This window comes from Falco cherrug, chromosome 6, assembly GCF_023634085.1.
Source record: "Falco cherrug isolate bFalChe1 chromosome 6, bFalChe1.pri, whole genome shotgun sequence".
NCBI classification, from domain to species: Eukaryota; Metazoa; Chordata; class Aves; order Falconiformes; family Falconidae; genus Falco; species Falco cherrug.
Window position 1 is genome coordinate 53396303 of NC_073702.1, and position 26692 is coordinate 53422994.

A 26692-nucleotide genomic window follows, 5' to 3' on the forward strand; every position below is an offset into this window, starting at 1 on the left:
GCAGGTTGGCTGATTTTATTCTAGTTTTCTTCACTTTATATAAGTTAACTATATAGATTATGAACATATCTTGATACAAGGTGAAATTTATCACTGGTGGTTGTCTTTGTGTCACGTACGTGTCATAAATGATCTCCCAGTTTGATCAGAAACCTGGTAATGGTTGAGAGCATATTTCCACTGGTAATGTTTCAGTCTGCTTCTTCCTTTTGTCTTTACTGAACTAATCCTTTCTTAGATTAATAAAACCTTTTCCCTCATAGTCCACTGTTGCATTGAAACCTGAATTCTGGAGCTGCAGGAGGTTACTGTGACTTTAAATGACAGAACTGAGGGTGAGGAGGTTTAGTGCCTGTTTGCCTGCTCCACCCTGTGTACTCATTGCCTGGAGAGGAGGGAAGAGCCTGACTGGAAGAGGAAAGGCTGGTCAGTAGGGCAGGATGTGTCTGAAGTCACAGCTGATAGGAATGAGGGGATTGTAGTGGAGGTGGACATCAGCTGTGGGCAGGGAAGGGTCTGCTGTGTTGTTCAGTAGCCACAGGTGCATTGAGTATGAGGCCTGAAGGCATGGCTGAAAAACCAAGCAATTGAGACAGAGAAAGTGAATTTGCTAGTATCCCTCCCAGGACTAAGGGTCACTATATTTATTTTTTGCCAGTTGTGCCTCATATTACAAGTTGTTAGAATGGGGCAAGTCTCAGACTGTGCAATGCCGAGGCTATTTTGCCTAGATAGATTAATGTGTCTAAAGTCAGCATGAAGATGATTGAGTTTATTTGGCTCAATCTAAATTTCATTGTAGAAAAGAGGATGCTTAACTCAGAACATGTCAGTGAATTTTTCTACCAGGTGAAAAGTAAGATCCCTTCATGGAGGCAAGAATTTCTTCCCTGGACTGTAGTCTGACCAGGTTACAATATGGGGATGGCCATGCATTCATAGCTAAGGTTTTGTATTCAAGGCAAGACTGCAACAGATTTATCCATTTGAAGTTTTTTACTTCCTGCCTCACCGAGTCCACCCCTTCCCTCTCTTCATAAGGCCCTGGATGACAAGTTGGGGGCTGGAGTTTTATTAGGGTACAGGTAATAGGAGTCAATCTCAAGGCTCAAGAATTCACATATTCTTTGGAGTAAGATAGAAGTTTCACAGGTTTCTTCTGACTAATTCAGCACTTCAGCTTCTATCTTAAATGTAAAATACAGCCTATGGAGATTTGAGGTTGTAGAATTTTCCCGGGGTCTTTTTTGTAGCCCCTTTTTTTCTATAAGCTGACAGGCATTGAATAATTGTTGAGATTTCTACTGGGGTTTAGACCTTTATTTCTTACATTTCAAATAGGAGAACTGCTAATAGTTGACTATATACTTGACCTAAAATTTTCTCAATGTTTTCTTTTAAAATGTGGTGAAACTTCTCCAAGCTTGTGCTATCTGTACATTAAAGTTCTTCTAGCTTTGAGCATCTACATTTTGTAGTCTTATATGTGCAATGGCAGTAAAATTGGTTCCCTAGTGCATTACAATTTTCTTAAACATCACACCCAACGAGCCAGTATCACAATTACATTCGTTTTCAGTTCAGTTGTAAGTCATCTTTCACAACCAGTATATATCATCCCTTCAGTGGGCTGGAGCGTCCATTCTGATTTTTCAATGTCTGCCTGTATTATGGGAAGAAGTTCAGGTACATCTGTAAATCTGGTTATCTGAGTTTCAAGAAACTCTGGGCAAAATCACTTGATGTATTTCCAGGTTCCACTCATGCATATTTGAGAAGCCTTTTTAAAAAAGATTATTAGGCGTTGTCCTTGCTGCCAGCTTGGGAACACAAATGGCAAATGACGTGACTTGGGGTTGGCTCATTGTGCTGCAAGCCCTGTGTGTTAGCCCACCTGTGTGCATCTTGGCAGGCACACATCTCTGGCTCCTATCAAGCCAGTAGTGCTGGTTTGTTGTCATGGTGGAGCGCTTCATCTGCCCTGGTGTTGTAATGTGGCCACGGAGCTGTTTGGAAAAAAGAAGCCTTCCTCTTTGTTCCCTGTTTTAAGCAGAGGAGGGTCAGGTTCAGGTCAGCAACCCTGTGCCTGGAGTTACTCCAGAGACAGGCCTATCCTCTGAGCTGCTTTTCCAGCCTAACCGCTTTTTCTAAGTTCAGGTGTGTTTATATATAGACAATTGTTCTTTGTTGATCTCTCTCAGTCCTGCTTTTCAGACAGAGAATCTATACTGGTATCCTTGCCACTGCCTGAGACCTAATCTGATGGGTTTTATGAGCCTCTTGGCTTTTACTTTATCATTTTGTGACTCCCTCCCACTTCTCCCTCAGTTTAATTACATCATGTAATTACAACACATAGAAAAACCAGCCTGAGTTAAGATCATACAGGCTGTGTATCTGAGGAATTTGTTTGAATTGCTGAAGCAATTTTATGCTGCCTGCAGTAGCTATTAATGTTCCTGGAATGTGCTGTAGTTTGAGATTGTGTTTTATTTCATTATGAGGATATTCTGTATTGTTTTCCTATAAGTAAATCTGCTATAATTAAGTGACTGTGTGCTACTACTATTCATGGCACATATTTGTGGACTTATGTTTTGGTTTATGGGCATAATAAGTAACAAGTTCTAGTAAATATTTCAAGCAAGTTTTTGCAATAGCTAGGTTTCTTTGAGGAAATGATTCTTGAGTATCAGAGTTATTTTAGAAACTCCTTAACAGGTCAAAGTTCAGGGCTTTTTGTTTAGGATTTCTCAAAGAATTCTGCTTCATGGCCTTAATCCATTAATGTTCTATCAAAGGCAAAAATCAGCATGACCTTAACTGTTTGTCACTGTTCAGTCTTAATTGCCAGTGTTTTAACCTTCGTTCCTTATAATCTGCAGTTAAAAGCTATTAGTAGAAATGCAGATAAGGAAGTGGACAATCTATTAGAAAGCATTATTTTGTGTTTTTTTTATCAAAGCTTATTGCTTTATCTTTTTTATGCCCCTTACTTGATGCTGTATTTCAAGTTACTTATATGAAATCTTCCACATCCGCTTAAGTCGTTGACTTATGAATAAAGGGGATGTTACTGGTCTATTTAAGCAAGTCAGTGATTGAAGGTACAGAGACAGGTTTTTTTCATTATTTGATACTGAGATAATTTAAACTATGTTTAATTTAAAAACATAGGATGCTAAAAATAAAAATACCTACTGAAAAGATGTATGAATGGCTTTAGATTTTTTTCTGATGTATTAGATAACCATACTTGCATAAATTTCTAGACACTTTTTTAACTCATACTTTATTAGAGCAGTGTTTAATATGTAGTATTAGTAAGTCTAGTGCATCTTTAAGCTTTGTCTCTAGTTTCAGGTGTCAGCTTTTATTTCTGTGTTGAACTGTCTTGGTGTATTTTTCTTGTCCCACTGCTTTTATTTGACCATTTTCCTGTAAAAATAGGAAACTAGCTTGATTTTTTTCTCTTTTTTTTTTCTCATATACTTCAAACTTTGTTTTTCCCCACTTCTCCTTGTTCAATACCTGTAATTCTTCCCTTGCTGTCCATGTTCGCTCTTCAGATATGAATAAAACAAGGTAGTGATGAAAGTTTGCAGGCTCACATAAATGAGGCCATACAGTAGAGAGGCAGATGACTTGTACATTGTGTGTTCTCTTATTTATAGTCATGGAATATTATTTTTGCAGGTGGGCATTTTTAAGTCAGGCTACATCCTCCAAAGCATGATGCCGTTGCACCTTTCATCCTCTGTCTTTTCTTCCTGTAAGCTTGTAAAGGTGATCACTTATTAAACATATTGTCCCTTTTGAAAAATGTTTGAGACAAATAAGTTTCTATAAATGGGAGAAGTATACCAGCTAGAAGGGGAAGATGTCTGTGTTTATTGACAGAAGAAGACAGTCTTGGCAAAAAGATTGTATGTGGATGTCTATATTTTCTCCAGCATTTTATTTGCTTTCTTTGTGTTTTAAAGTCTCTTTTCTAATGTTTCATGTGGTGACTCTGGAGGGTTTTATTTAAGACAACGGAGTAAATGGACCTCAGCGACTTTATAGAAGTTCTGTTAAGAAAGAGATCTGTGTGTTGAGTTCCTTACAGAATTAGGTCTTAGTTACTTGCTGTGGTGTTTGGAGTTATCATATAATCATAGGATAGTTTGGGTTGGAAGGGACCTTTAAAGGTCGTCTAGTCCAACCCCTTGCAGTGAAGAGGGACATCTTCAGCTAGATCAGGTTGCTCAGAGCCTCGTCCAACATCACCTTGAATGTTTCCAGGAATGGGGCTATATGACTTGTAGTAATCACGAATAGAAATCTGAAGGAGAGGGAAAAGTTTACAATGCATTTTCTAAAAAAACAGCAAAAATTGATGGGAGGAGTGCATTAGCTGCAGTTTATCTTTGTTTTTTCTGCTAGACTGGTCTTTAGATTAACTCTTTGTCATTCTACTAAGAACAATGTGGTGAGGTATTTTTTTCAACTTCATGCTTTTAATTTATTCTTAAGAAAAGTCTTAATGGAAATCTGGTTTTCAGTTTTAGCACTTTTTGGTATAATTTCATTGCCAAACTTTGGCAAGGAACTTTCAGTAACGGAGACTACAAACAACTGCACTTGAAGTCTGTCTCTAATTTGCATTTTAAATGGATGGAAATGCTTGATTTTGTGCTGCATGTAATCTTCAAGTCTTCCATAATCTAAAGCATTGGCATATCTTTATGGAGTAGACTTGTTGATTTCTTTTTTTACTGGATGTACATGAAAGCAATTTAAGAACTTTTATTTAAAAAATATAAAAAATTAAGTGCCCAAACTCAGTATGTTGGTTGTTTTTTTCAGTATGAATTTTCTGTTCCCTTTCAATCTGTCACTTGTTACTTTTAAAAAATTAAATAACTAGATCTTTGATTTCATTTTACTTTGTGTAATGCTGAAGGAATAACAGAAATTGCTATGTTTATCCTTAACATAATGTTTAGTACAAGTATGTTTTATGTTCTTCTCATTTATAGCTTGACACCTTTAAAAGTAATATTGATCTAGCTAAGGAAAGTGTGACTGATGAAGCAATTATAAACAACACATATCATCCCGAGGAAGAGAGTCCCCGATTTACAAAAAATAAACTGAGAGAGAAAGCCTCAATTGCAGAAAAAATAAATAATGATATTGTTAGTGGAGAGGAGAACAAGCAACCAAAGTCTAACAAGAAGAAAAAGAAACCACTGTTACAAGAACAATTTAATGAGGAGGAAAATTTACATGAAGCTAAATTGGAGAGTTTTGAGAAAAAGATTAATGATTTTCCAAAGAAGAAAACAAAAAGTAAATCACAAACAGATGTACCTCATCAAGAATGTGATAGAAAGATTAAAAAATCCTTGACTGAAGTGAGAAACGTAACTGAATTAGAAGAGGAAGAAGAGCTAATTCGAGCCTATCAGCTGCATGTGGCTGAGGATGAAGCAAATGCAATTAAAAAGAAAATAAGAATGAAACTTAAAGAACAGATGTCTGAATTTACGTCCACTGTTCAAAGCCATGAAGTTGTGTTGAACAATGAAGTGGGCAAAAAGAAGAAAAAGAAGAAAGAAATAGCAGTTTTAAGTGAAGCTGAAACAAGGTACCATGATAAAGTATATACCATGTGTCTGTGAATCTTAAGCTAAATGTTTAATTTGGTTTTAAGATAGGCAGAAGCTTTCTGATAAACTGTACATATTTTCTAAGTGATGAACTGGATGATTCTGTTATGAAAAAATATTACCAAATACTTTTTCAAAAATGCTGTTAAGATTAATATTTAACTCACAGATTCTTTTTAACTTTAAAAATAATATATCCTGCATTACTATCTGATGTTTATTTTGTGTGGAGCTCACTCTTAACTAACTTAAGGTAATTTTGTGCGTGTTTTTTTAGTGATGAGCGGTGGCCCTGATCCAACAGAAGAGTATTAGCTTAGATCTGTTCACATGAATGGTTCTGCAGTTATCTGGAAATCAGGGGGAAATGAAGGGAGGGGAGAGAAATGAAAAAGGCAAGACACTAATTTAAAGGGTGTATGTTAATTTTTCGAGATGATGAGTTGCAGAACTAAAGAGGAAATTTCAAGTGGATTAATAATGGTAATGAGCTATTGTATCCATATATGCAGTAGAATGCAACTGCTGACAGTAATGCATTACATTGCAGTGCAATGTCCCTTTCTGAGCTACAGCATCATCCAGCAGAAAATTGCAATGAAAATCAGTCACTGAAAAGACTATCTACATCAGGACAGAAACTTGAGGAAAGCATGGAAAAACAGAAACCTAAAGCAAAGAAGGGTAAAAAGAAAGCCAGAAAAGGTCTGCCAACAAAATGTTTGAATTATTTGCTGCTTTGCTGCTTTATGCAAGCTTTTTTCTTTTCTTTTTTTTTTTTTTTTTTACTGCTACAGAAATATTTGTTCGTAGTAGTAACACAGTAACAAATGATTGAGCTGTTGACTTAGGTTTCTGTAGTTACTTAATTGTATTTTTGTTCTTCCAGTTCTGAGGCTAATTTGTAAGGAAACTTACTTGATGTATCAATCTAAAATCTTGAGAGTTCATTTACTGTAAATAGTTTTGAGATTGATAAATAGTTTTTAAAAAATGGGTTTTTTTAAGCATAATATAATACTATATACCACCTTTACAGTATATTCCTTAGATGCATATTGTCTTTTTATATTTTATTTATATTGTGGAGGCCAAAATAAGCAATTAGTTTAAAAAATTGAGATCACAGAAATTGAAGAGGATTAAGTCTTTTGATATCTATTAAGTATGATGGTCTCACTGTAACTTGTAAATAGGAAGTTCTGAAAACTATTTGGTAAATTCAGGGAAAATGAACAAGGAGAAAGCATCAGTTTCTGCTTATCTTGGTTTTTAAATTTTCCTTAAAAAAAACACAAAATGGACAAAATCTACTACAGGCTGTAGTCCAGAACAGGATATGAACTATGGATTTTAAGTCATTGTGGCACAGAAGAATCTGTCAATCAAGAGGAGGAACACCTCTGATTTTAAGCAAAAATGTAAATAGGAATGGATTATTTTAATAGATATCCATTTGTATGTTCATACATGTTGAAAATGCTGCAAATTTGATAATTTTATTTTAATCTATTACATAAAGAACATGTTAAATATTATTACTTTACTATTGATTGCCAAGACAATGCCGAGCATTTTTACCTCTTTAAACTGTCACTAGTAGAACACAGTAAACTCTGTTTACTTTGTTCCTATTTCCAGAAGAAAACACAGAAATTGCTGCAGAAAATGACGAGGAAATGAAGAATTCGGAAACTCAGTCTAAATTTGGTTTTGATGATGATCTTGTGTTAGGAGTTTATATCCATCGATCTGATCAACTTAAAACTGATCTCCTGGTATTTCATCCCATGGTTAAAATCCACATTGTTGATCAGAGAAGTGGCTTATATGTCAAGAAAGACCACAGGTAACTTTTAAAAAACTTATTTCTATTATCAGTGATTACTATAAATACATAGATCCTTCCCTAAAAAATTAAATATGACAATGAAAATAATGCTACATTTTAAGCTTTAGAGGTCATTCATTGGTTTCTACATCTATGATAATGCATATATACGCCTACAGTAAATGAGGGTGATATTTTTCTTTTGAGCACTTTTAAATGCTCTGTGCTGCTGTATTGCTCTCAAGTCCCCGTATTTACAGCAAAGTTCATTCTGTATTGTTCCCAGAGAGAAAGCTTCCTACATCTCATAAATATGTAGAAGCTAAGATTAGAATAAGTAAGCAAAACCCTGTAGCATAGTTTCTGCCTTTTCTTTTTTATAAAAGAACTTTTAAAATCCTGAAATGAAGTTTAGTTGTTCATATTTCTAATCAATTCACTTACTTGCTTTTACTGTCTTTATGCATAATTTTCCTGAAAAACAAATTTTAACAGTGTTTATGCAGTAGACTCTGCCGCGATCATTACGTATAAATTTGGTAATAGTAACTTGATAGTTAGGATTTTGAACCTTAGCATTTCTTTGAACTGTAGCATCTATATATATTGCAAACTGTCTTAAATTTTGGGTGGTTTTAGAAATGTTTTTCTAAAATCAAACAAATGGTATCTTGTTTGTCTCTTTGCTTTGAGTAATTGAATAATACTGTTTTGTTTGAGTTGTGGTTTTTTTAAGGCACTATAGCAATTATAACTGTTGGGAAATTTTCAAACAGCAAGAGGAAAGTTTCATCTTATTATGAGCAAGAACAAATAGAGCACATTCTTCCTATTATGACCCAACCATATGACTTCAGACAGTGTAAATCAACGGTTCCAGAATGGGAGGAGCAAGTCATATTTAATGAGCGTTTTAGTTATTTTATTCAAAACACGGAAGAAAGCCCTCTGGTAATCCTGTTTTTTGAGGTGAGGCTAAATATTTTACATCCAATTTATGCATGTTATGATTTTCTGTTTGTTTCTTCAACAGCATATATTTGACTGGTTTGGATGTTTTTGTTCAGTTATATTGGGTTAATAGCATAGTCTTAAGATACAGAATTCAATGGACATACCAAAATGTGGTATTGGTAGTTGCTAATACTAGCAAACATTTTTTAATAGCAAAAAAACCCCAAACCAACAAAAACCAAAACCCCCAAACAAACGCAAACTGCTTTGCTAGTAGTAAGGAGGATTTCTTATTAAATCACTGTCAGACATCTGGGAAAGGCTGGTAACATTGCTCCAGATCAGGAGCGATGGCACCATGTACAAAGGATATAACTTCTTACTTTTTCACATTCTTGAAATCTGAAAAGAAGCTTAAGTACCAGAAACTTAAAGATGGAGTTTGCCTGCTTGCAGCAACACCTCTTTTCCCTTGTACCAACGAGCAAGCTATTTGCTTTTTTGTCCACTAACATTTTAGACGTCTACTCCTCTCCTGTTCTTCACAAAGTAGTTATTAATGTGTCCTCCAATACATTTTTTCTTTAAAAGAAAATTTGTAAGATATGTATTCAACGTGATTTTGAGCTTTAGTATTTCAATATTTGTAAAGAGAGATTCTATAGCAGGGGTCCTCAAACTACGGCCCACAGGCTGGATACGGCCCCCAGGGTCCTCAGTCCGGCCCCCGGTATTTACAGAACTCCCCTGCCCCCCACCCGCCAGGGGTTGGGGAGGGGGAAACCAAGCAGCCGCAGATGGCTGCCTGCCGCTGCATCCGCGCGCTGGCCCCTGGTTAAACATTTTGAGGACCCCTGTTCTATAGTAACCTGAAAATGGAAACCTAATACAGGAAATATTTTTCATTCCTTGTTTTTTATATTTCAAATAGATTGTATATATGATATCACTGTATGTTTCTATATGTTCTGTGATATTCATAAACAAACACATTTATAGAAATAGGAGTCCTTAGTTGCTTAGCACAGAAGTAATTACAGTGGTATGTAAAGATTCTTCATGGAAATCATGTTAATGTTGGGACCAAAAGCATGACTATCCTGAAAACATGCATTTGACTTCAGCATGGTTTATGAAATAGCAGTTTGAAAAAAGCTTGGTTCCAAGGATTTTTTTTGTATGCCAAATAAACTTCCAGGAGTGCCCAAATATAAGAAGATTCTGGTCACTGACTAGAAAAATGAAGAATGTTTCGGACATCATTGGAAGTGTTTGAAGTCAGATGGGACAGGGCTTTGAGCAGCCTGATCTAGTGAAAATGTCTTTGCCTATGGTAGCGGGGGTTGGACTAGATGGTCTTTGAAGGTCTTTTCAACCCAAACCTTTCTATGACATAAGTGATAAAGCTAGGAAATGAAAACTAACTCTTCGACTGCCATTTTCCAGCTACATTAACATGCAGCTGCTTTTGGCTCTCAGATTTGTGAACTATGTAGGATTTATGAAATTTACACATTGAGACAGAAGGAAAGCAAGAATACTTTTTTAAGACCAGACTTAAGTTCTTTTCTTTTAAAGCAATTAATAAACAATCATCAGGTAAATGCATAAGGATGTGTTCTTTCTGATTGTGTACTTGCGTGGAAGAAGTCTGTTATAATTGCTTAAAACTGAAATCTGCTTAATTTAGTGAATCACATCTAGCATATTTAAAGCAGTATTTTTTTAATTATCATGAGGTATATATTAATTAAAAATATATTTATATTCCTACCAATATTTTCAGATCCTTGATTTTCTAAGTATGGATGAAGTGAGAGCCAACTCTGATGTGCAAGTTCGGGAATGTGGTTTCCGAAAAATCTGTTGGGCATTTCTAAAGGTATTGCAAATGTTTAAATGAAACAAAATTTATAAATCTTTTTATTCAGTTGTCTCAAAGATACTAACCGTACTAAGTGGGAAAACATTTTTTTAATATTTCCAGGCAACAGAGATGGAAAAACAAATCCTCAGTTGCTTGGCTGTTCTCTCCTTTACCTCTTCCTTCACCTGATAAAATTCACAGTAACAAGCTTGACAGTAAAGATTAAGTATTTTTCAAGAAAGTATAAAAGATGCATGAATTTTTTTTTTTTCATAAACTACAGGAGGATGTCTTCTTTGAGGGTTTTCTGTGTGTTCGTGAGATTGTGTCCACAAAGAAAATGACAAATCCACTAATTTCTGTACCTCAGCTATTCTGTATTCTGGTGACATTTTCAGTTGGCCAGTCTTTGAAAAAGAGTCCCAAGTCTAATTATAAAATGCTTGTCATTTTTAGTTGCATGAAAGTGCTGCGGCAATGAGGTACAGATAATTTTGCCAGCATGTCATGAACGTTTTTACCCTTTTAGGAGAGACTTGAATGTGCCAATTTGGCCTTTGAGAGCTGACAAGCTTTAATCTGCCAAAGGATTTACACCTACCCCTGTGAATGGTAGATCTTGACAGCCATTGAGCAGTCCCCAACATAAGAAACAGAGGAGAAGATAATGGAATGCATGTTTAGGGGAAGAGAGAGGGACCCCCATATCATTCCATACAAAGTCTCTCCTCAGCTCTGCCCAGGATGAATCGACTGGGATACCAGACCTCTGTTCCATGTCTGGGCTGTATAACTGGTGGGAACTGTGCATCCAGGCATCCAGTAAACCCTACTCCAGAACAAAGGGAAGGATGCATTTCCAACTCGTAAATAAATACAAATGAAATTGTCACCTGTTCTTCATTCCTACTGCATCTGTCTGCATTATTCTTTCATTTGTACCAGTGAAAGTAGAAATGTCCTGATGAACAGTAGTCAGTATTAATCACGGTAAGTACACTAGTTCTTTCATTCAGTAGGGAGAATTCTTAGTTTCTCTGAGTAAGAAAGATTGGAAAGATTGAAAGTCTGAATTAGAAAGAGTGATGTTTTGCTGTATCTTCTCCTCTGAGTCAAAGCCTTACCAATGCCCTTTGCTGCAGAGTTCAAAAGGGGCAGATCTGAAGAGTCCTTTGAGATTTAGGTGATTCCAGCAAGTAGTAATTACCAAGAAAGTGGTACTGCAGAGGTCTTCCCACAGACAGGATATTTCTTTTGTGCATATAAAGCATGTTTCAAAACTAGGCTGCAATCTAAGCTTAATCTTAGTGATTTGATCCTGAGGGTGTTTACTTCATTACCACTTTTAGGGATAGTGTATTTTCCCAATGGGAAGTGGATTTCAAGAGTGTATACTGTAGTTGTTTAAGATAATAGAAATAATTACTGTTGCTACTTTTATGTTAATGTAACACATTTTTTTCCTCTTTTTGATCACCCTTCCAGCTTGTAGGTGCAAATGGAGTTCTAAACATTGATGGAAAACTCCGCCTGCAGTTATATTACCCTCCTCCAAGGACCAAGTCGCATTCGAATGTTGTTGAGATTTATGACTGGTGGGTAAAATGTCCTAGAAAGCGTTACCCATCAACATTATATGTAACTGTAAGAGGCATAAAACTGCCAGATCATGTAAGTGAAATATATAATATATAAATATATTTACAAATATGCAGACTTTTCTGTAGGAACTAGTAGCTAGCTAGAGCATGTGAGTGTGTGTATTTGTATGCTTGTATAGAAAAGCTGCACTTATATGCAGTATATAAAATAACTAATATATAACTAGGTATAGTAACTTCGCATCTTAAGTTGTGTTCCAAACTCAGCCCTTCATAGCTATATTTGAAAAATAGGTGTACTTTCACATCTGCAATTTTTCATATTTTGCCAATTACAGAAAACTTTCAGGGTTCTTTCTTGAAGTTTGATATTCCTTCTCATTAGAGAAATGGCATTTTAAGTCACTGGACTCATGCAGGTGTGTAAATTCTGTAAGTGAGAGAAGTTGTAAGTCACTTAACTCTGATTCCCTGCACCCTCAAGTTATAATGAGTTGGGTTTTTTTTCTCAAATGAAAACTTCTTTAGAGACAGGGTTACATTGGAATGCGCAGAGATGTGTATTCAAAATAAATACAGCATTTATTGTTCTACAATGTGAGTACAACATTGTTCTATTACATAATTTTCCATGTGTATTTGCAGCTGTTTTAAGTCTTTCTTAATCTGTGGAAGCCTTCTTAGATGTGTTACAAACCCAAACTAATCTGTGGGATTAGTTCTTATGGTTTTGGGACATTTTTCTAATTGTATACTGGAATATCTGCACATCTCTTGCTCAGTCAGCTGCTGAGGTAGTTTAAGAATTCTGTGTGCTTTCCTTGAGCAGCTGTGCTTCATCTTTTTGGAAGTTTTCTGAGCCTGTCTTCTCCATGGTCTAAGTGTTTTCCTGCTATGTTTAGGTGCTATCACTGGTTTACAGCTGCCCCTACTTTACAGTTGTCTGTGCAGTTCAAGTGATGTGATGAGTGGGCAACTTTCTGAGCTGTGCTTGACTTGAATCTATTGGCTACTGATACAATTTCATTCTTGTTCTGATAAACGCCCGACTTGCCAAGGCTGGGATTGAGCTCCAGATAAGAGCCATGGCATGATACGTTTTTCTATGCATAGATTTGTGCTTCTATTCAAGATCTCTTACAGATCCTGCCTTGTTTCCTGGTTCTCTAGAAGGGCCCAGATATCCCATACTTCTTGCATGGGCCGGTAGATATGAAAATAGATGTCTCAGATAAAACAGCATCTTGCATGGAAGTAGACATCTATGTGTCGACAACTGATTCAAGCTCCTAAATTGGTTTCTACTAGCATAGTAGGTGTCCAGCCTCCCTTTTTAGTCACAGGAACCTAGACATTTATTCACCCTGAAATGGATACCTAGCAACTGTCAGCTGGGATGAGAACTAATTTTGCCTGGTATTCAGATGTGTTTCTGAACTTGTCTTAGTGATACTGATCAGAACTGCAGCTGCCTCTTAATGGCCTCTGTCCCCCTCCGTCATGGGGCTGCCAGGCTGCTTCACAGCATTAAGGCTTACTGTGTTTTCAGGCTTGGTGTAACTTGTAGGTAAAGTTCAGTAAATGCAGAAGTTTGGAAAGTATATATGCTTGACCCAGGATTAACATCACAAATGTCAGTCCTTTTTGCTTTGCAGTAGTTGAACATGGTTTGTTCAATACATAACGCTGGTAATATCTTTTGGTATCATGAATGGGTTTTGTTGCCAAAGCAGTATTTTGATGTGAAGGTGGTAGATTAATGTCACTGGAACTATGTATGTGCTGAAATGCTTTTTTTTTTCTTCTTCTTTTTTTCTTTTTTTTTATTTTTATTTTAACACAACACCTTCACCAGGTAGTAGAGTATTACTGATTTTCACTGGCCTGGGTAGTTAATAAAAATAGAAAAGTATCCATTATTTGAAAAATCTTTAATACCATCTGACTGACAACTTTGAAAGCTCAGATTACTTTCTGACTTGCTGGTTAGTGTTTGCTATGCAATTTATGTGTATTAAGCTTTTTCCAGTCTCTACTTTTCAGCTGTAATAATGCAATACATTTGAAGTTAAAAAAGTACCTTTTAATCTTTTCAGAAATTAAAATTTTAAAACTACTTTTTCCTGATAGTTACTTTTGTTTCCCTTAAGGTTGCTCCTTCTTTCCGCTCTATGATAGCTGTTCAGCAGGAACAAAGTAGTGCAGCACTGTGTGAGCTTCAGAGAGATGGATCTAAAAAATCACATGAACCTTTTACAGAGGAGAAAAAGGAACCATTTAAATGGACAAGATTGCCTGGACAGGTGAAATGTTTTTTAAAGGAAAATAATTTAAAGATCGACTGTCTTTTTATAACTTTATTTTTATCATATAGCTATTATGAAGCAAGTAATTAATTAAATCAATTTTTTTAAAGAAATAAACAAAATAAAAAACATAAAGAACTCTCAAACGTAGTAGTGGATGCTTATCTTCTTTACCAAATGTGACCGATTTAACCATTTTTTCCTGGGTCAGGTATTTTTCTCGACAGATTTGTCTAGGAATTTGAAAGTGTAGGGCTGTTCAAGCAGTGGAATTAAGGTAGCAAATCTCAGATTTCAGCTTGATTGGAAATATATTTTTTTGTTTGTTTTGTGATTGGGCTTTTTTCTTTTTTTTCTTTTTTTGTTTGTTTTGTTTTAATTCCCTCCGTTAAAGTTATTTTTACAGTATAACAGAAGGAACTTTAATTGAGGAACCTTCTTAAGAAGGTTCTTGCTGACTTCATCCTACCTCCTAGGTCACTCTGGCTAATGGAAATAAGCAACCATAAAACGGTAATATTTTTGCAACTATATATAGAATGTCCATGCAGTGATTTCATATTATTCTGTAGAGTGGCATTAGCATGAGTTCATGGTTCTATCAAAAACTGAATAATATAACATAAAGACTTGTTACCAAAGAATATTGAACTTTATTTTGATTCCATACTGTACTCCTTGTACAGATCTTTTTAAAAAGAACACATAAATGTACGTGGACTTAATTTTATTTGCCAGTAATGTTTGCTAACAGTAATAAAATTGCAAAGAATAGATGAGTCTGTTTTTACAATGGAAATTTTCTTACCAAAAATGGCAGGATACCTATATTTATGTTAATGTTTGTTACTTTTCAGAAAGTTGCCGTTCTGAATATAAGTGTGTAATTGAAACTAAGAGAAATATGATCCTAAGAATATTTACCTGCCGTCATAGAAATGACATTTGACAGCTCACTTATACTTAAAGCAGTCCATGTAAATATTGGAGAGCTTTAGTAGCAACAATGATGTATTTTGTGATGCACTGTCTTGTGAAAAAGTGTCAGTAAGGGTAGTGTGATTTGGCATGCCTGTTAGCCAAAGAATATTAAAGCAGATATGCTTGCTTAAAAATGAATAGTCATTCAGAATTATTATTTCCTTTTTATACATTTAATTTTTGCCTTTGAATCTAAGTTATCTTTTTAAAGAACCACAATACAGTTGTATGTTTCCATAGATATAGATAGATGAAGTTATTTTTCCAAAATGTTTTACAGAATTATGAATTATTTGATATATTAATTAAATATGAAATGCATATGAATCTGTTAATACTCATGTTTCATTTGTAAAGGTAAATCGGGTTTAGGTTAAATAATCGTATAACTACTCTGCATATTTGAATTGCCCTTTGAATTTAGTTCTGGACAAAAAGCCCTTGGGTGAAAAAGAGGAAATACTTCAGGAGAGAGGAAGGGGGACTATAATACCTGTGCAGTTTTAAAAAATGTTTCATCTCCAGTTATGCTTAAAAAAATCAGGAATTGAAATACAGATGAGGAATGCTAAAGGTGATTTGGTAGACCGAAAGTTTGAGTGCCTGTACTTAGTCGTCTTGAGTTCACTCTGCAATCATTAAGTTTATAAAAGTTGTGCTTAGACTCCTTAAAGAAGCTTGACTTACAGTCTTAACTCTACAGCTTCTATTATTGGCGATAGTAATCTTTAAGAGCTTCTTAAGATTAAGGAAATTTAATTCAATCTTACATTTACTTAGGTTTTTAAAACTTGCTAGTTGTCTGTAAAAATGGGGCAAACTAGATGTGGCCCAAGTTATGCAGCAGAACTGTCTTTGTTTATAAGGTTGAATTTTTCTTTTAAATTCCCTTAAGATGTTAGTAGCTTTTTAAAACTTGTTGCGTGACAGCAACCCAGAATGTTTTAAGCATTGGGTAGTTAATATTCATAACTGTGTTATCCCAATTCTTGCCTGAAAAGCTAGGCTTGCCGCATACCGAACAAGCATCTGTTTTCACTGCGAGGTGGAGATATGGGCTGTTTCTGTATTCGCTTCTCTCATGATGGGAGAACACTGGCAGCAGCATGTGCAGGAAGGAATGGCTATCCCATTGCTTGTAAGTTTAAAATGTTTGGCGTTTTTTTCTTATAACTCATGTAGTTTTGACATTAAAGGGCAAGAGATGTAATTTTAAATTGTGGGGTTTTAAAGCATGTTTTGTAAATTGTTGTGTGCACCGAAAAGCATTGAGGAAAATGCTCTTTCTGTGTTACCAGGGCCAGAATTAGCTTTTCTTATGTGGTAGTGTATACACAGTTTAACGGTATGAAATCCCACTGTTTCTGTGCAGAGGTCTAATGGAAATACTAAATCAGTTTGCCTAAAGAACATGTTTTCTGATAATAAGTTTTAAAGTAAAATAACTTTTCCAGCCCCCACTGCACATGCATACTTTTTGTCATGAAAAGTTGAGATACCCACAATATTGTCATCTCCAGACAGACTACTGGCAGCATCTGTCTTCCATGGTCCATTTCTGTTGGAACTACAAATATTCCTTATTACTCATACTTGGGACTGCTTCTTCACAGTTCTTAAATCCTCCATAAGAATATTGAGATTCAGAGAGAACAGTATTTTAAGTATACAAAAATTATTTCAATGTTTAAATGCAAGGAACAGCCCCAGAAAATGATCTCAGTATTAATCTATTTCAAAGATTGGTCGTGTACCTGTCAATATTTTTTTAAAAAATAAATAGAAATTATAATCTTAATCTGGTTCTAATAATTTAAAGCAAGTAGGTTGTTTCTTAAGGGTTTCTTAGGGGCTAAGACATCTGTGACATCCATGAACCACTAGATGGAAGTATATGCATGCCATCCATGCATATCCAGCAACTATTTGATCTTGTTCTTTGAAAATGAGAAGATAAAGAAACTTGACTTGTGCTAGCAAAAACTCCGCCTAAGATTAAACTAAACTTCGCACTAATAATTGCATATAATTTATTGTAAATACTTTAAAAAAAATGTTTTTGTATTTAAACTTCACTAGTGTATGATATTCCTTCTGGACGGCTCCTGAGAGAAGTTTATGGTCACCTTAACATAGTGTATGATCTTTGTTGGTCAAAAGACAATCAATACCTTCTTACTGCATCCTCTGATGGCACTGTCAGGTGAGTATGATGAAGGTGTTCTGGCAGCATCAGAAGCAGAAAAGAAAGTGGTCCAATTTCATGTCTTACTACAAACTGCTACAATGTTTTAATTAAAGGTTTGATACAGTGTAAATATAAAAATTGTGATGGAGTTAATCACGCCGTGTTTAATACATTGGTTTCTAATGTATATGTATTTGAAAGCAAAGCTTTTCCAAAAACTGTCACATTTTGTACAGTGCAGCAAATGACCAAAAAGTTTAGATTTCAGGAAGTCACTGAGACAGCTGGCATACTCTGTCCTTGGAGAAATTGCCATATTATTAATGTAATGTTAAGTTTTCAAATTTAAACATGAGACAGGAAGCTGAAAGATTAAGATTCAAGTTATGCATATAAATTTGCCACACTGTACATATGTATGTAATTTTAAAATTTTTTCCCCTAGTTTTTGGATACTTAAATAATTCAATGTAAATTGGTGTAAATGAGATTTGATAGTATTATTTCTGAGACTTGAATATGTGCACTTTTTCCTCTACAATTAAAAAGTGTACTTCAATGCAGTGTTAATGTTTAAACCTTGAACAAATTAATATTTTAAAGCAAAACCCTCGAAACTGTAGAAATACAAGAAAATACAGCTGTGATACTGCACAATTTTATTTTGAGAAACTTCATAATTTTTTGTAGGGTGGAGGGTTTTTGGTTTTTTTGTTTTGTTTTTTAGCTCTTCAGATCCCTATCTGTTGTTTCTGTTATGCAATGCAGTAATGCTATGGGCAGTTGCATAATTGAAATGCCAGAAGTATTGTTAAATGATGTATTGTATGTGTGGAACTGTTTTGTTTTTTGCTGTTTATATTTAGGCATGAAAAGAGTATTTTAAGAGCTTAGCCCATTTTTTTTATTTGGAAGCCGATCAAATGAAGATATTTTTTTTTTATATTGAAGTAAACACCGGATTCAGTCATTTGTTGCCTATAAGAAGGCCTAGCTGTTCCTCAATTCTTGAATTTTTGGCAGCAAATTGAAACTGTAGTGGTCTGCCTCTTCTTCTGTGTACTATGCATAGTCACTGTACGAGTTATTAGTTCCTGTATTTATTGTCCGTTGCCTTAAGCTCCTTAAAAAAGCCTTAATTTAGGCAAGGAGTTTCTTCTTTTTCCCTTTCACTTTGGGAGCACTTTGCTCTTGAATTATGGTAGAACTGAAGGATGAGGACCAAAATTAAAGTCATTATCTGTTTATTACTTGGATCATCTCTCAGGCTAAATTCTAAAGCAATTTGGAGGGAAATTTGGGAACTTATGTGAATTCTTTTTTATATAGTGTTTTACGTTACCCTTGAGCCTTCCCAAGCTTTAGTCCCACGTTATTTGTGAACAATAAATTAACTTTTATGTTGTTAGAGCAAAATCATTATAAAAGATAGGTAGGTTCCTTGTGAACTTTGCACCTTAAGTTGCAAGTTAGTTGCAATACTCTAAGAAATTGCAATTTTGTAATGAACTCACCTCAGAGTAAGCTTAGAATTCTTCATTAGCCACCAGAAGTAGTTACCCCACCTGGAGGGGTGGCAGTCAAACAATTAAATTGCATACTGTAACTGAGCACCCTGAAATGTGCCCACCTGTATTTCATGATCCAGGTACCATTCCATTCTTTATGGACTCATGTCTGGGGAAGGCTCAATAATAAAACGTATAGCATCAAACAAAAAACACTTCCTAAGAAAAATCTGATCTTACAGCTCTGGGTGGTGAAGGATAGGAAATAAATTAATTGTAAGAACTGAATTTATGTGAAGAAAACATCCTTGAGATCACAATCATATGTGGGAGGTAATGGTTATTTTAAAACTTTTTGTGGATTTTATTTATATTTAGTGGTCCTAAATGTTCCTTTTGCAGGTTTTTTGTTCTACCATTTATTTAAATAAGTGATTCCCCAGAAGGTCTTAATAATTTGGTTATAACTTTGGAAAGAAAGAAACTGATCCATTCCATGGAATTTTTTCAGTATTTTAAAATGTCCATTAAATGAGTAAGTAGTCATGAATGTACTCTGAAGACAGAGTACTATGTAACTGTATCTTAAGTCTTGTTAGAAAGTACCATATTAAATATAGGTGGAACAAATTGGTAGGATAAATAGGTGTTGGCAAGTGTTTGCTAGCATTTGCCTCTAGAACCAATATCACAAAATACGGTATTCAGTTATACCTGTGTGTGATTGCTTTCTACAGTGGATATCCTCACATTCTTTCCTTTTAGAATGTGGAAAATAGAAATGCAGGCAGCTTCTGCAGTGAGAGTTTTCCCTCATCCTTCATTTGTTTACACTGCAAAGTACCATCCAGTTGCTGACTCCTTGGTTGTGACAGGATGTTATGACGCAGTGATTAGAATCTGGAATGCAAATGTGAAAGAAATCCATGGGCAACTGCTGCAGGAGCTTGATGGTCACAAAAGTTTCATCAACACGCTTTGTTTTGATGCAGAAGGTACGTGCTTAGTATTACTTTTTCAAATAGTCTTCACTTGAAGACCAACTTGAGCATTCCTAGTTTGCTTTATTTCATAGAGGCAAGGTAAAATGCTGTAATAGATTAGAATATTTTTAGCTGTGTTCGTAATGAATATGTTAGTTTGATGCCTTATTTGGATGACCACAAAGGGACACACAATCCCTGATATAGATGGAGAGTAATCACAAAAAGTAAGTGTAGAAAGGACAGGCAAAAAAATGTGTAGTGATCAGGCAATGATGACTGGGCAAATTTTGGTCATGGTTTAGTTTTTGTTGTCCCTACAACTAGCTATTATTAGTTAGTTAATGTTTTGTATGTATTGCAGCAAGAATCTGCAGAATGTAAAGCACAGATGCTCCTGTTCGGAGGAGACAAATGCATGAGGATGCAGGTGGAAAGCCTAGCAGTTAGCGTAGAGAGGTAAGCTGGAAAAAAAGCAGGTTTGGCTAGAATTCTTCCAGGTGGAAGAATTATGTACTAACTTAAAAACAGAAGCAGGAAATCTGAAACTAGCTTCTAGAGAACTCTCAGAACAGAACTTCAGAACAGTATGATTCATGATCGCATGATCAGAACAGTAGCAAAGAGCTCCACTATGTTGTCATTCAAAGTTGCCAATACGAAGATAGTGAGCAGCAGTAGTTAGATTGTGAGACTTTTAATGCTAGACTGAAGAAGTGGGAAGGTGGTGAACTTCTCAACATTGACAGAGAATGTGAAAAACTGACAGAAAAGGACAGATTTTACTATTGTGACTAATGTTAGCTGGTAGATTAACAGCAGAAAAGTGATTGAGAGGTACTGACACGTACTAGTGGAGAGTGGGAAGTTGAAGACTGGTGAATGAATAAAATACTTGTGTTTGACTTTCTGGTATTGGTGGCATCATTAGTAATTAGGTGGTTCATTTTTGGAGGTATTCACTGGAGTAGGTACTACAAAGAGGAAAGAGTTGCATTTTTATAAAGAACAAATATTTGTGCTTAATTTAAGAACAACTGTTGGAAAACAGTATTTGTTCTTGTGCAAGATGCTCAGTGAACGTATAGGTCAAGAATCTGAGTATCATGTGAAGCTCATTGAGCTATAAACGCTCACTTTTTGTTGGTTTCAGAATATGAGTAAAAATGAAAAAAAAGAATATTCTGCACTCCAGTATCTGACTTGCATGCTGAATCCAAATTTATGGTATCAACTTACATCACGCGTTTTGAGCAAAACGTATTTACACTGAGTGTATCGTAGCAAAAGAGAAGAAAGAATTGGTGTTTGCCTATTCACAGAAATAACAGAAAAAGGTTTTCTTGTTCATGCGTCCTTTTCTGTGTTAGTTCTTTTGTGTGGTATTCTGCTGATAAGACATTATTTCACAGGGCTCCACATGTTCTCAGGAGATAGTTCAGGACTGATAATAGTTTGGGATACATCTGTCAAAGGAAGTTCTCAACACCTGTTTCAACAATGGAGGATTGATAAGGTATATAGGTTTCTTAAACTAGTGTCATCATTTTTATGTGAAATGTTCCAAATCTAGTAATTTGATTTGAGTTCAAATTTTTTATAGTTGTTTTGTTTAACTGAAAAGGTGTATTTCCTTTAAATAACAGCACGAAAGTGCTGATAGTATATGCTGTGATTCATTGACTTAAAACTTTTGAATTGTTTTACAACTTTAATTTTTTGTATGTAAAATATGAAAATGCTTGAGCTTTAATAGCATTGTATTAACAGATAAATACTATTGCAATAAGTTTTTTCTCTAGAGGCAACAATAAAATAGACCACAGGCTTTACAAATCACCTGTTCATACCTGAAAGGCTTAATGTTGAGTCAGCACTTCTCTCATCAACTGTGTCTCAAGAGTTCAGAGTCACAGCAGAATCTGCCTTGTGGTTCTGAAAAGTTGATTGCTTAGGATGTAATGCCTTAATAAAGGAACAAATGTTTTCCTTAACCAAATAGAATGAAGTAGGCAGAAAAAGAGTAATGCAAGAGAAAAATGAGTAATGATTTGTAAAAACATGAGTTTTAAAACAGAAAGTTCTTTGTTTGTTTGTTTTTTACCTTATTTTCCTTCTTTCTGTAGGAAATAAAAGAAAATGATATTAAAGGAACACCAATAAATCATTTGGAGGTGCATCCAAATGGAAGGCGTTTATTAATACATGCCAGAGACAGTACTGTGAGAATCATGGATCTCAGAATGTAAGTAGACTTTTGGCGAGAAGTGTGTATTTCCTTTTTGGTTTAAAATTTACTTGGGCAAATAAAGTACATAAAACTATTAAATGTATAGTTCTGGAGAAGATGTCCTAATAATCAAGGATAGCAATATTAGGGTTAGGAAATGGTTTCAAAATACTGCTGTATTACAGACCTTTTGTGTGATATTGGGTAAGTCTTTTAGAATAGAATATCCAAAAATTACTAGATTACTTGGGAGTTTAAGGTGGCATGAAGGAAAAGGCACTAGTCTCCTGAAGATTGAATTAACTTTTAAAAATGCATTCTGGGCTTGATAATAACTTTGAAATTATGACATGTGTTTGTGTGTTATTTTCTCATTGTTAAGACTGGGGAAGAGTGTTTTAATGATAAAATGGAATGAAGCTTGTCATCATAAATACTGAAAAATGCAGTGATATATGGTATATTAAGCAGGCAGTGAAATATTTTTAACTTAACTATTAAAAATGAAAATAAAAATTATGAGCTTGATTCTTTTGTAATAAACTACAATAAAAAACAAGGGGATTGCAGAATCACTCGAGTCATTGAGGTTGGAGAGTGTCCAGTCCAACCCCAACAATCAAAGTATGAAAGCCTGTTACTCAAGAGTTTTGTCCAGTTGTTTTTTGGATATCTGTAAGGATGGACAGTTTACAGCTTCTGTGAGCAACATGCTGTAGTGTTTGTTCTCAAAATAAGAGATCTTTTTTTCTTAATTTCAAATGGAATTTCCTATATTTCAATTTTTGTCTGTTCCCTCTTGTCCTTTCACTGGGTGAAACCGTGAAGAGTCTCAGTCCTATCAGTTACACCCATTGATAAGATGCACCTGAACATTCTCTTCTGGAAAGTCACGTCAAAGATATGAATGCTTATTTTATATGGTTCATTCTTAATTTCATGGGTTCCCTTCATCCGCTTGCCACGCAGAAGATTAAAGGCCCCTAGTTTTCTACATGAAATAACCTGTGGAAAATACCTTTCCACTCTCATAGCATGAGAAACTACATTCTTTTAGAATATACTTTTATGTGTGGTACACACACACACATATATATACACATACACACACACTGTCTCTCAGGAGAGGTAGCAAGGGGGGGTCAGTCTCTTCTCCAAAGTAACAAGTGATAGAACAAGAGGAAATGGCCTTAATTTGCACCAAGGGGGTTTAGGTTGGATATTAGGAAATACTCTTTCACCGAAAGGGTTGTCAGGCTTTGGAACAGGCTGCCCAAGGAAGTGGTTGAGTCACCATACCTGGAGCTATTTAAAAAACGTGTGGATGTGGCACTTAGGGACATGGTTTAGTGGTGGACTGGGCAGTCCTGGGTTAACAGTTGGACTCTATGATCTTAAAGGTCTTTTCCATCCTAAATGGTTCTATGATTCTTTTGGGTTGGATGTTTGAACTAGCTGAAGACTTTCCAGTCTTATAGTGCACTCTTCATCTTTTATTGTAAATGATAAATTATAATGACCATGTTAGAAGGCTAAACTATCCACTCAATGGAAGCTTGAAATTGGTGAATTAACAGTGGAAGCCTGTAGTTTTTGAGGCAGATAGGGTTTTTCTATCACTACCATTCCTAGAAAGGGTAGAGTGTTTTAGTTTGAGAGAAAAAAAAATGACATGCATACTAATCTCCCAGAAAGGGTTAATATAGTGTGCAGTTTCACAATTTCTTTAGGCCATTTTATCCATAGGAGACACCATCTCCTCCTATCTCCCACACCCATGGCCATGTATTCCTAGCATTTCCTTTTTATCAGCTGTAGAGATCTTTTGATGCGGGCTAAGTCAGATCAGTGAACTGATCCAACTAAAAATCAGCCTACAAATACAAATGATTAATTTTCATTTTAATCAACTATCAGATCAATCTCATCTGATAGCTGCCCAAACACTAGAGAAGAAATGAGGGAGAGCCTGGGAAAATAAGGGTGGAGAGGACAGTAGCAGGACTGCTGCTTTGCCCGCATCCCACAGTTACATTGGCTTAAGTCTGTCAATAAACCACAGGGTCAGATACCCAGCAGTGATAATTTTACGCGTCAGCATTAACTGTTCATTCCCTGCATGAGAAAAGAGGGGGTGGAGGTCACAGATCAACACAATTCACTTGTATTGACAGCTAGGTGTTCTTAACTTTCCTCCTTCTACTTACTTTTTTGATCTTTTTGGATAATGCTGCTGTCCTGTCACTCAGGTATGTGATCAGAGGTTTGGTTTTGGTTCAGACCTCTCCTTAGGGTTTCATGTGCAGGTTAGTTTTACATCTTGCAGAGCTCTTCTACATGACATCTCAGAGATACTATCTTTCTTACTCACGCAGCTGAAACTCATATTTGGGCTAATATGGTCTTGCACTGTGATCATTAAAGCATCTTTTTCTCTTGCTTGCCAAATACAATTATATCTAGGGTATATTTATTCAGAATATTGTTAGAAACAATACTCCTGTCATATTAACTGCACTGCACTTTTCCCAGCATACCTCCACTGTTTCTGCAGTAACATGTTTCAAAATTACTTGTCTTTGAGGGCTATCATGGCCTGTTGCCGTTCTTCTTGCCTCAAATTCTGCATTGTAGTATTACTGCTGTATTAGTCTTCATTTTGAACTTTCATATCTCTTTCCAAGCTGTGCCTCATGTTTAAGATAGCATAAGCCAGCTTGTAAGGGGCTTCTTTAAATCCTTTTGTAGTTTCTCCCCAGCTTGATGCCTACAAACTGGCAGTAGTTCATTAGTAGGTCTTTATTACTGTACTGACCAATAGTGTTTCACTGAAAAAAATGAATAGGATACCGATGTTGCAAAATCATATTAAAAATACTAATATTAGTAGTAAATAAACATTGATGTCTGAAATTTGTTGATTCTACTGCTGGTTTCCTAACCAAGGAGATATTAGTCTGAAGAGCTAAAGAGAGCTGTTGGATAAATTTAAACACTACTGGGATGTAATCAAGGTAGCATAATGAAAACTTTTTTTGGCAGAACTTGATATAATAGTGCCAATTTCCCTATTTTTTGCAAAGCCAAGGATTAAGAAAATGCAAATTACTACATCTAGATCTGGGTATTTCCATTTCCTGCTGAAAAACAAGAATGTATACTTTCATCTATAATTTAAGGTGCATTAGGAAAGCCAGGGAAAAGAAAGGGTAAACATTGCACTCTGCAAAAGGTGGGTGCTTAGATGTCTATTTGGGATGCAAGGTGTATTGATTTTTCTGAGCACTGACACATAAAAAGTTAGATTGTCTATTCTGAAAGTATCTGCTACATTTGCAAACTATTCTTTATTTTTAGTTTGGCTACAAAGAAATACATAGGTGCCACAAATTACAGAGAAAAGATTCACAGCACCTTAACACCATGTGGTACGTTCCTGTTTTCTGGAAGTGAAGATGGAAAGGCTTATGTTTGGAATCCAGAAACAGGTAATTGATTATTTTTGGTCTTAAGCCAGGTTGTCAAGGTGGAGGGGGAAAGGGTTTTGTAAGTTTTATTGAAACATTTTTTATATGGAATAAAACTTCAGGATAGATGTTCTTTAATCCTGAAGCCTTATCTCCACCTTTTAAATAGCTATTATTAATCTCTAAGATTTAGTTCTCTAGAGGAAATGAATAGGCAGATGTAGCATTTGGAATATCCAGCAGGAACAGAGCACCTGAGGCTCAGCGTTTTGTGTTCTACAATTCTTTACATGTGGATGAAGGTCTTAAAACAGAATACAGAAAAATGTTTTAACTCAACTCAGTCTATCTGTTGTGGTTTTTGGATCTGGGAGTTAGGCTTTTGTTGAGGAACACTTCATCTGTTTCCCAAGGGTGGTCAGAGACTGAGTGCTTTTGGCCTTAGGAATAATATAAGGTTTCTTCATGAATTATTCCCCAAATGTAGTAATTTCAAAATAGCTACCAAAATCTTTCTGGAAAAATATTAAGTAAATGTAAGATAATAGTTTGTCATCTTTATTGTGCAGTGAGGTAAAAAGGACAAAAATAACAGTAGAAAGCAGGATACAGTCCTTGATTTAGATGACATTATATTCTGTCTCCAATTATCTAAATAATTTTTAAAAAGGAAGAAGTAAATATTTTAAAACTGGCAGCTAACAAACAGTTCTGGTTTTAATTTCTTTCCATGTTTCCAACTATATTAGCTTACATCTATGCCACTACATAATTAATCTGAAAACTTTAAAAAAGAATAAAAGGAGGGAGGAGGAACTTTGTTACTAGTATGTTTTCATCATACTTTGACTTGCTTACACACTGTACTTACATTCATAACGCCATCAGCTGAAGAGCTATTTTTATTTATTTTCTGCTCAACTTTCACTGCTATTGTCAGTGCTATATAATTGAAATCCACAGCTAAGATAGCTATCTGGCAAAATGCAAGCACAAGTACTGTGGAACGCCACCTTTCCAGAATGTGCTTATCAGAACAAGAACTCTGCTAACCTGATGCATCCTCTGGGGTTTCCTGCAACTATTGGAACAGCACTAACTTTTCTCAGTAACTTAAAAGCA

The 26692-nt window shown here is 35.4% G+C and overlaps 1 protein-coding gene across 2 annotated transcripts in view; it reads left to right on the forward strand.

The window, feature by feature from the left end:
• AHI1 (Abelson helper integration site 1) overlaps positions 1-26692 on the forward strand; it is a 98950-nt gene that overhangs the window by 10022 nt on the left and 62236 nt on the right. For both annotated transcript variants that reach the window (XM_055714260.1, XM_055714261.1), the window contains exons 4-16: positions 5022-5632; positions 6205-6359; positions 7296-7503; positions 8262-8454; positions 10226-10321; positions 11792-11977; positions 14058-14210; positions 16200-16332; positions 17274-17397; positions 19656-19885; positions 21286-21389; positions 22000-22118; positions 25461-25591. In XM_055714260.1, the coding sequence (XP_055570235.1) occupies positions 5022-5632; positions 6205-6359; positions 7296-7503; positions 8262-8454; positions 10226-10321; positions 11792-11977; positions 14058-14210; positions 16200-16332; positions 17274-17397; positions 19656-19885; positions 21286-21389; positions 22000-22118; positions 25461-25591 (2443 nt within the window). The remainder of the gene's footprint in view (positions 1-5021; positions 5633-6204; positions 6360-7295; positions 7504-8261; positions 8455-10225; positions 10322-11791; positions 11978-14057; positions 14211-16199; positions 16333-17273; positions 17398-19655; positions 19886-21285; positions 21390-21999; positions 22119-25460; positions 25592-26692) is intronic.